This window comes from Rhincodon typus, unplaced genomic scaffold (assembly GCF_021869965.1).
Source record: "Rhincodon typus isolate 14 unplaced genomic scaffold, sRhiTyp1.1 hic_rhity00005706, whole genome shotgun sequence".
NCBI classification, from domain to species: domain Eukaryota; kingdom Metazoa; phylum Chordata; class Chondrichthyes; order Orectolobiformes; family Rhincodontidae; genus Rhincodon; species Rhincodon typus.
Genome location: NW_025971344.1, coordinates 1 through 10790, shown reverse-complemented (window position 1 = coordinate 10790; position 10790 = coordinate 1). Strand labels below are relative to the sequence as shown.

Below are 10790 nucleotides of genomic sequence, written 5' to 3'. Positions count from 1 at the left end.
TTTCTGAAGAAGAGTCCTGACCCGAAACGTCAACTTTCCTGCTCCTCTGATGCTGCCTGGCCTGCTGTATTCGTCCAGCTCCACACTGTGTTATCTCTGACTCCAGCATCAGCAGTTTTTACTATCCCTTTTTAATAAGTATGTTTCAATAAATTGAGGGGCATAGATAAGGTGGATAGCAAGGTTTTTTTTCACTAGGGTGGGGGAGTTCAAAACTCGGGGGCATATTTTTAAGGTGAGAGGAGAAAGTTTTAAAGAGGACATGAGGGGCAACATTTTTACATAGAGAGTGGTTCGTGTGTGGAGTGAACTACTAGAGGAATCATAGAATCCCTACGTGTTGGAGCAGGCCATTCGGCCCATCGTATCCATTCTGACCCTCCATAGAGCATCCCACCTAGATCCACTCACCAACCCAATCCCTGTAGCATTTCCCAAAGCTAATCCACCTAGCCTGCTCACCCCTGTCCACTAGGCAATATAGCATGGCCAATCCACCTAACCTGCACATCTTTGGACTGCAGGAGGAAACCAGTGCACCTGGAGGAATCTGATGTGGACACGGGGAAATTGTGCAAGCTTCCCATACAGACAGTTACTGGAGGGTGGAATTGGACCCAGGTCCCTGGCACTGTGAGGCAGCAGTGCTAACCACTGAGCCACCGTGCCGTTGATAGTGGTGGATGCTGATACAGTTAACACATTGAAAAGACATGAATAAGAAAGGTTTGGAGGGATATGGGCCAAATCCAAGCAAGTGGGACTAGTTTAGTTTGGTAACATGGTTGGACCGAAAGGTCTGTTTCCATGCTACATGACCCTATAACAGTCACATACATAAAAAAAAAAGTACTGAAGAGTATGTGTTACAGCAGACAAGAGATTGTGGAATATTGCTGGACTCATGATCCAGAGGGCAAGACTAATGCTTTGAGGGTAAGAATTCAAGTTTCAGCTGGTGGAATTGAAACTTAATAGATCCAGAATTGACAGCTAGTTTCAGTCACCAAAAGCTGAATTTTACCAAAAATCAAATAAATGTCTATTTCAAGAGTGTCATGGAGAGTTTCTCTTCATGAGCTTTCGCGAGTATCTCATGCAATATTCTGCTGTTCACCTCAGTATGTCTGCATCACGCCTGTATGGTGCCACTCTCGTCACGTCTTGCACTCACCAACGGATAAAGTATGTGCCGCTGCCAGGATCTTCTTGGAATTCTTCCACTGGCAGCATATGTAAAGCCCAACTGTGTACCAAGACAATTGCTGCCAGCCACAAATAGTCCCTCACAGTACACTTTGTGGGAGTAGTCTTCGCATGGTCAGGAAGGAGAGATCACACTGCAGTGATGCAAAGCCAGACTGAGTTCGGTTCGGGGATTTTGGAGTCAGTGTGGGAATTTCGTGCAGAGTGGAAGAGGTGCTGTTTGCTTGCTTTTTGGGCATAGAATTTGTAACGTTTCTTTATCGGGAGTAATTGAGAATTGGGAGCCCACCACAAAATAAAGAGTGACATCACAGGAAAACCATACATTCATTGGTTGGTAATAGCTGATTGTTTTACTGTCTATTATAAGTTACTTTCAGATTGAAGGTACATAGAAGAAACATTTACAGGTTACAAACTAAATGACCACTAGGAAATTTTGGAAAAAAAAATTTAAGAACTAAGTAAATAAAATAGAGGTGCAGGGCCAGGTGATGTGTTGTATGTGCATGGTGTGGGAGCTGGTGGACCCCATTGTGGTTGAGAGTGATGCATCTGTTGCTTGAGGAACTCCGGCTGACAGTTGATGAGCTGGAGTTTGAACTTCTGAACACTGTGACACATCAGGGAGGGGAGCGTGTTTCAGGAGGCAGTCACGCCCCTTCGATTAACTACATCAAATTCGGTCAGTCGTCAGGGACAGGAGGATGTGACTGTGAACGAGGCAGGTAGAGGGATCCAGGAGGTAATGCTGAAGGAGCCTCAACCCTTGAACCTGTCTAACAGGTTTGAGATTCTTGCTCCCATGCAGATGAGAATTGAGGCTGTATGGAGGATGAGCAAGCTGACCAAAGACATGCAGGTTAGGTGGATTAGCCATGGGAAATGTGGGGTTTCAGGGATAGGGTGGGATGCTCTTTGGAAGATTGGTGTGGACATGATGGGCTGAATGGCCTGCTTCCACACTGTAGGAATGCTATGACCATAGTGCTATGATGCAGAGAGCCATTCGGGGTGGGGGTGGCAAAGAAAAGGGAAATGTAGCTGTAATTAGGGATAGTAAAGGAATAGACAATGTTTGATGTGACCAGGATCGACAGTCCGAAGGCTGTCAGGTGCCTGGGTTCAGGAGTGTCATTCGGGTTGCAGAGGAACTTTGAGTGGGAGGGAAAAGATCCGGTTGTTGTGGTCCACACAGGTATCAATCATATAGGTAGAAAGAGGGAAGAGATTCTGCTGGGGGAATGTGAGCAGCTAGGTTAATGCGCAGGTTCAGTTGGCAGTCAAGAAGGCTAGAATACAAGAGCAGAGATGAACTGCTCAGGCTGTAAAAGGCTATGGTCAGACTGCATTTGGAATATTGAGAGTAGTTTTGGGCTCCATATCTAAGGAAGGATGTTCTGGCATTGGAAGGTGTCCAGAGGAGATTTACAAGAATGATTCCGGGATGAAGGGCTTGTCCAATGAGGAGTGACTGGAGACTCAGAGTCTGTATTTGATTGAGTTTAGAAGGATGAGGGAGGAATCTAATTGAAACTTACAGAATACTGAGAACCCAGATGGAGTGGACGCATAGAAGATCCTTCCACTAATGGAAGAGTCTAGGACCCGAAGGCACAGACTCAGAGTGAAGGCAACGACCACTGAGAACTGAGATGAGGGGAAATTTCTTCAGCCAGAAGATGCTTAATCTGTGGAACTCATTGCCACAGAAAGCTGTGGAGGCCAAGTCATTGAATGTATTTAAGACAGAGATAGATACGTTCTTGATTATTATCTGGATCAAAAGGAGAAGGCAGGAGAATCAGGTTGAGAAATATATCAGCTGTGATCAAATAGCTGAGTCTTCTTGATGGGCCTAATTTAGCTCCGGTATCTCATGGTCTTGTAGGAGGGTAATGATCACAAAAAGGACACTTCATCAGAAATAGAATCTCACATTCATAAATATTTTGCTACTTTAACATCATCTGTTTGATCAACTGTCAGTATAACTGCAGCTACAAGATTCTAGTTATAAAGACTACTCATCCTTAGTACTATGCCACATTTACACACAGGGCCCAGTGCTTTTTAGGCAGAAAGAAAATGACCACACCCTGCACCTTTTCACTGAGACAGGACTTTGAATACAGCCAATCCCTGCTGCATGCCCATGGCAGTGCTCTGACCAAATCAACTTTCCTGGTTTGCATTTAATCAGTTAAATAAGATAGTTAACAGTTCATGCCGCATCTTCATGCAAACCATAATCCAACCAACAAACACTACTTCTCTTGCAGCGTAAATTGTTGTTTCCTTTCTTAAGCTGGTTTCCTTGAATTTCAGTTCTGCTGAATGCAAGATGAAATAATTCAACTTTGTGTCTCTTCTTAGCAATATTTTATTGATACCAAATGATGTTAAGATTTTTGAAGCTGAATTCAGATTCACAGACTGCTGTGATTGAATATGAACTTTCTCGGGATCAAGTTCACAGCTCAGAATTATTGTTCCAATAACACAACCACCAGACTATATGCCTGTGAAAGAATATAAATGAGTTTAATTACTCTTGTACATGACATTTCATTGAAAAAATCTGCATACACATTTTAAGTACTGTATTTGATAATATTTATTCATTATGAATTAAAATTTTCTTTAACGTGAAGTTAAGAAATTAAACTGGGTGATTCTGTCTATTTGCATGTGCTGTGTGTATTATTAAAATTGTGTCAAAATGTCCATTTGATACCAATATTTCTTCTTTCTGTGCATCTAGCTCTACATGCTGCAGTCCTCTCTGGTCATGTTAGCACAGTGAAGCTTCTGTTGAAATATGGGGCACAAGTGGATGCCATGGATGTGATGAAACACACACCACTTTTCCGGGCTTGTGAAATGGGCCATAAAGAAGTGATCCATACACTCATTGAAGGTTAGATTTTGTTCTGATTCCCATGGAGACCAAAAATATTTTTAAAAGAAAGGAATAACTACAACACCAAAGGAGAGAAAACTGTTAGACAAGATATAAATTTTTAAAACATTTTTGACATAAAGCTAACTAGAATCACCCATTCATTAACATGCGAAAGGCATTTCATACAAAAGGCAAGTTTCACTTTTAAATAGTTCCTATGACAAAGAAATGCCTCACATACTCACAAACACTTATAATACTTCCCTCATAATTGTGCAACCACATGCAATCTCAAAGACTTTCTAATTTGTCCTCTTTCTTTTAGCCATGATCATATTGAATGGCAGGTTTGAGAGACAAAATGGCTTCCTTCTGTTCCTATTTTCATATTTGGTATGTTTGTAGGATTTTTCAATCCCATTCAATCATTTGACCCCTGAATCATAATGATCAGCAACCTTATTTGATTTGGAAGCCCAAAGCAGAATTATTACTGACAAGGTGCATTTCTACAAATCCTCTTTCACACATGTCATTATAGTCCCGAAGGAACAGAATCCACAGAGACTCCTTTCTCTAACCCTTTTAAATAGTGTAATGAGCTCTGACAATACCAAGAGAGCAGCATTGGGTCTTGTCCAAACTACAATTCTTTGTCTTTGCTGTCTTCCACTCTCTGCTCTTTCCAACTGTATAATGCACAGTCACACAGTTTCTTTCTCTCTCTCCCTCTCTCTCTCTTTCTTCTCAAGACTTGCTTCTTCTGCTTCAACATCAAGACCTTTTAAAATCTGCCAAACCAATAAAAACTTTTTCATTCAGAGAGAACGTTGCTTGTTTCCTCTTTACGCAAGTTCTGTATCCTGAGCTTACAAGAAAACATTGCTGACCCAACCCCACTGCAATTAAATTTCTGTTTACCTTGTGCTTTGTAGCTCTTCGTCCCCATGTCAGATCCAGGTTACACACTTTTTTTTTAACCTAATGATGGCATAACCACAAAAAAATTTACCGTCTTTTAGAATACTTCCTGTCTGACTTCCCAAAGCAAATAGGTCATTATAGATTTACTTTAAATTTAGTTAAATACTAGACAAAATAGTTCCTTTGACAGCAGACATTTTTTTGAATATTTTCCTCTCCTATCCAAAGCTAACATGCTGTAGAATCTCTTGACCTCACTTAAGTCTGGTAATCCATCAAAAGCATTTTTAAAATCTCAGATTTTCCTTACTTAGTTCATAGATAATAGCCTGAATAATCAAACATGTTATCTACCTACTACTTAAACCGTGTAAAAGATTATAAAAAATATTTCATGCTGGTGAACCGTTAGGATAAAAGTACCCTTTAAATGGTTGCCTTATTGGTTGATCTATTCTGAGTTGCATGTATAGGTTTGGCTTAATGCAAGGAAGAACGTGAAAGCTAAATCTAAACATCTCAAATGTGAAAGGCTTTTCAGGACATAGAAAAGTTTCTGCTGTGGAAAGCTTGTGAAACCCTTAGATTTCCTCCCCCAATTAAATTTCAGCATATCCACTTGACCTCTTTTGAGAGTTGTGCTTGTTAATCATATAGCTAAAGTTTAAATATCTTTCTCAATTCAATCTACAAGTAATCTATACAGAACCTGTCACTTCATTTCTGTCATGGAAGCTTATGTAGAGTTATTTAGAGTAATGCGTAACAGTATTTTTAATTAAACAAATTCTAATTCTAATTATCACCAGGACCACTAATTTATGCTTTATTTTTAACATACTTTTCTGAGATAATTTCTAGGATTTCAGGAATCACATTTTGATTTATTCTGGTAATTAGATAAATATATTTGTTTCGTCTCCATTATCAATTGTTTTCAAGTTGTTTCAAAGTTAAACAATCTTCTTCGATGCTTCAAAGTCATTTACTGTTGGAAAATGAGATTTGTCTAATCATATTTATTAAGTAAATAATAACAGAGAGAAGTAGGAAGTAAATTAACAGACAATTTGATGTAAGTGACTAAATTAAGAGTAGGTTATAATACTAAGAGCGTTTTGTCGTTCGTTTTTACCATTGACCTTTATTTCTCTATGTACAAATGACCGTACAGCTCCATATCTTCTTTGCTGAAGCAGTTGTCTTCTAAATTAGATTTCTGATGCTGCTTTTACATTTTTTTGAGGATTCTGAACTCTTTTCAGTTTCCATCCAGACAGTTATAATAAATGTAACTTATGGCATTCCATATTAATGGTAGGAGAAATCCTATTGGCCAGGATACTATAATCTCTTACATATGATGTTGAATAGATTTCATAGTCTGTCTGCAATGTCTATATTTTAAAGAACAACACTGAACATTTAACAAAGTAGCTAACCTTCATATAACACCTTTAATGTTCTAAGATATTTCGAGTTAGAGGCCATATCAAGTAAGACTAGAGTGTAATTTAGGGAAAAGTAGTGACAGTGCTATTGAGGCAATATGTTACAATAAGACTTTTTAAGTTAAGGCAAAATGCTAAAAGATTGGACGTTTCAGAGAAGTAAACAGATTAAGTGAGTGGGCAAATGTTTGACAGGTGGAATGTAACGTGGGAAAAGGTGAGGGATACGCTTTGGCAGGAAGAATAGAGCAGCTGAGCTTTTTAAATCAAGAAAAACTGCAGAAAGCTACAGAACAGAGAGATTTACAAATCCTTGTACATGAATCTCAAACAGCTACCATCCAAGTTCAGTGAATAATCAGGAAGGCAAATGTTGACCTTTATTTCAAAGGGAATGAAGTATAAAAGTAGGGAAGTAATATCTCTTCTCACTGGTCTGGCCCTAATTTTTAGACAATACCCCCTTGTTCTAGAATCTCCATCCAGTGGAAATAGTTCATCTTTATCTGCCCTGTCTTTGCCTGTTAATACCTTGAAGACTAAAATCTAGCCCACCAAGTAATTCGTTCACTAGCAAATTAATAAATCGTAACCAAATGTTAAAAATGTTCATTACAATTTAGGGAAATTCAGAAAAGATTTGTTGAGACACTATTGATTCCTTTTGTATTTCTGGTGGGAATATTTCTGTTTGGATTGAAAATCCCAAATCCTATTCAATCTAAGTGATTTATCTTCTGTTAATTTGATAATTGTAGTTTTAATCTCCATAATTTCTACAATTGCAGCATTTACTTAAATAACTTTCACATTTTGTCACAGTTCTCCTCTTCGCAACTCCAACTTGAACTTGTCACTGGCATGACATAGAACTCCAGGTTTCTGCTACTGTGACTTTGTGCCAGCCTCTAAGAGATTTATGAGAGCAACCTGAAGGTCACTGGATCTTCTTATCTCCCCTCCCACACCTTGAAAAGACATTTTGCCATTATTTACCATTTACTGTATTCCCATGTTTGAGATTGAAAACTTATAATTTTGATTAAATCCATGGGTTCAAAGCTTTCATTTATTTAAAACAGACCCAAATGGAAAGGGAAAGGTGAGCTTGAGAACTGACACTTTTAGTTTCTAAGGAAACTAAGGCTGAAACTAAGATTGAAAACCAAAATATCTGGGGAAACTGAAAATTGCTGAAATCACCTAATAGGACTGAGAGCCATTAGGGCTCAGATGCTGATCGCAGTGGTGTAGTATAAGTACGGTGAAGGAGATGGAGGCTAGATCCAAAAGCTGAGAAAAGACAAATATACAGTTGCTGCAGCTGTTTCTGTTGCGTAAAGATAACATTGGTGGATCCACTGCATCCAGACCTTTGTAAGCAAAATTGAGGAATTTCTGCAGATGTATGCCAGACTGTGCCCATGGAACTGCAGTTGCTTGTAGGCTGTTTTTGGTTAGGGTTCAGGGTGGATACTAGGAGGAAAGGAACTGTAATTAGAAACATAGGGGATAGGAATAGGAGGAAGCAATTTGGCCCTTGGAGCCTGCTCTACCATTCGTCACAACCATGGCTGATTATCCAACTCAATAGCCTCCTGTTTTCTCCATAACCTTTGATCCCATTCACCCCAAGTGCTATATCTAGCCACCTCTTGAATACATTCAATATTTTGGCATCAACTACTTCCTGTGGTAACAAATTCCACAGGCTCACCATTCTATGGGTGAAGAAATGACTCCTCATCTCCGCCCTAAATGGTATATGCTGAATCCTCAGACTGTGACCCCTTGGTTCTAGACACACCTACCATCGGAGCGTCCTCCCTGCACCTACCCTGTCTGGTCCTGTTAGAATTTTATAAGTCTCTATGAGATCCCCCCTCATTTGCCTGAACTCCAGCGAAAATAATCCTAACCTAGTCAATCTCTCCTGGTATGTCAGACCCGCCCTCCCTGGAATCAGCCTGGCAAACCTTCTCTGTATTCCCTCGGGAGCAACAGCATTCTTCCTCAGAAAAGGAGACCAAAACTGCACACACTATTCGAGGTGTGGCCTCACCAAGGCCCTGTATAACTGTAACAACACATCCCTGCTCCTGTACTCGAAACCTCTCACAATGAAGGCCAACGTACCATTTGCCTTCTTTACGACCTGCTGCATCTGCATGCTTACCTTCAGCGACTGGTGCACAAGGACACCCAGGTCCCACTGCACACTCCTCCCCCCACCCCCACACCCCCCACCCCCTCCAATTTACAGCCATTCAGGTAGTAATCTGCCTTCTTGTTTTTGCTTCCAAAGTGAATAACCTCACGTTTATCTAAATTATACTGCATCTGCCATTGATTTGCCCACTCACCCAACTGTCAAGATCATGCTGAAGGATCTCTGCATCCTCATCACAGTACATCGTCCCACCCAATTTGGTATCATCTGCAAACTTGGAGATGTTACATTTTGTTCCCTCGTCTGAATCGTTAATATGTATTGTGAATATTCTTTGTGAAGAAGACAGAGTTTATAAGGTTAACAATACATGTGATCAATGGATTGCTGAGCAAGTTCATAAGATCTGTCTTTGATTTATGTGCCACTTGAAGTGTAATTCATAGCTTATAATTAACTGCAATTTGCCTGTTAATTCATGTTTAAGTTGTGTTGATGCTGGATACCCTAAATTGGCATTTAGTGTTTGCCTTGTTTGATTCCTGAATGGTAAAAAAAAAGCTTCCATTTCAAACTGCAGTAAATTGAGGCTTCATCCTTTAAATAAAACACTGGGATTTCAGATGTCCTGTTTTTTTTAGAAAAAAGTGCCGGACTCGACTGAAATGATAACCCTTTGTGGAATTTTCTTCTCTAGAATCTGTGGTACAGTAAATTATGCTCCGATGCAGTGCATTACCATGTTGCCCCCATACTAACGCGCTTTCTCAAATTAAAAGCTATAATCAAATTAAATGGTTTACATAAGGAATAGGAACAAGAGTGGATTATTCAGCCCCTCAAACCTAATTTGCCATTCAATAAGTTGGTAGCTTATCTAATTGTGACCTTAACATTAGTTTTCAACCTGATCCTCCTCCCTGCAGAACCCTTGAGTCCCTTTCAGTCGAAAATCTGTCTCTCAGCCTCAAATATATTCAGTAGCCCAGCTTCCGCTGCTTGATGGGAGAGGAACATTCTAAACAGTAATGACCCTCTGAAAGAACAATTTCCTGTCTCCTCAGAAAGACTTCCACTGTGACTAAAATGTGTGCAAGAAATTGTGTAACCAGTATTCACATTTTTCACTTCACTACTATAAATCAGCATCAATCTGTGACAAAGAGACCATGTACTTATTAGGAACAGCATATATTTAATCCACCATTGAAAAATTAGGATTTTGTTTTATGTACGTTGTTACGATCCAGAAAACAATACTTTAAAAAGATGGTGAAACACATTTAGTAGTAAAATTCAAAAGTGAATTCAAAATATATTTAAAAAGGAGAAAGTTGCTGTGTTTTGTGCAAAGAAGCATTTTGTCAGATTAAATAAATGGATTTTTCAAAGAATTAACAGGTCACAATGGACCCGACCCTCATTGATCTAATAGTTGAGGTAAAGGTCAAAATTTCTTAAATCTTTGAAAAAGTATTGAACATTGAAGAATTTCTCTAAGTTCTTGATTGTAATTTTACAGGTGGTGCAAGAGTTGATTTGCTTGACCAAGATGGTCATAGTCCTTTGCACTGGGCCGCCCTTGGTGGGAATGCAGATGTCTGTCAGATCCTGATTCAGAATCTGATCAATCCCAATGTGCAGGATTATGCTGGAAGAACACCTTTGCAATGTGCTGCATATGGAGGTTACATTAATTGCATGGCGGTACTCATGGAAAACAAAGCGGATCCCAATATACAAGACAAAGAGGTAGTCTGTCAGATATGTTGTTGAAGAGAATGTTGTTGCTGTGCAGATAATGCCTTTTTTTTTAATTCCATGTAGTTTCTCAATTCTCAGATTCCTTTGGTAGAATGGATTTCAATTATGTAAACAGTCCAGTTATTTACAAATCGCTTTTTGCGTCTGTTAGTTTATTAAGATTATAATAGAATATACCTCTGTTAAATAGTAATTTGATTTTGAACATTAAGTGTGATTCACTACCTGCCAGAACTTGGATTCTCTAGTTTCAGAGATAGTAGGAACTGCAGATGCTGGAGAATCTGAGATAACAAGGTGTAGAGCTGGATGAACACAGCAGGCCAAGCAGCATCAGAGGAGCAGGAAGGTTGACGTTTCGGGCCTAGAA

The 10790-nt window shown here is 39.4% G+C and overlaps 1 protein-coding gene across 1 annotated transcript; it reads left to right on the top strand.

Moving 5' to 3' along the window:
• Positions 1–3970: 3970 nt before the first annotated feature.
• Positions 3971–10408, top strand: LOC125482089 (inversin-like; the record flags this gene model as incomplete). Its single annotated transcript, XM_048594072.1, has 2 exons — positions 3971–4126; positions 10179–10408. Coding segments are annotated over 2 exons (386 nt in total), but the record flags the coding sequence as incomplete, so codon positions are not given.
• Positions 10409–10790: the final 382 nt, after the last annotated feature.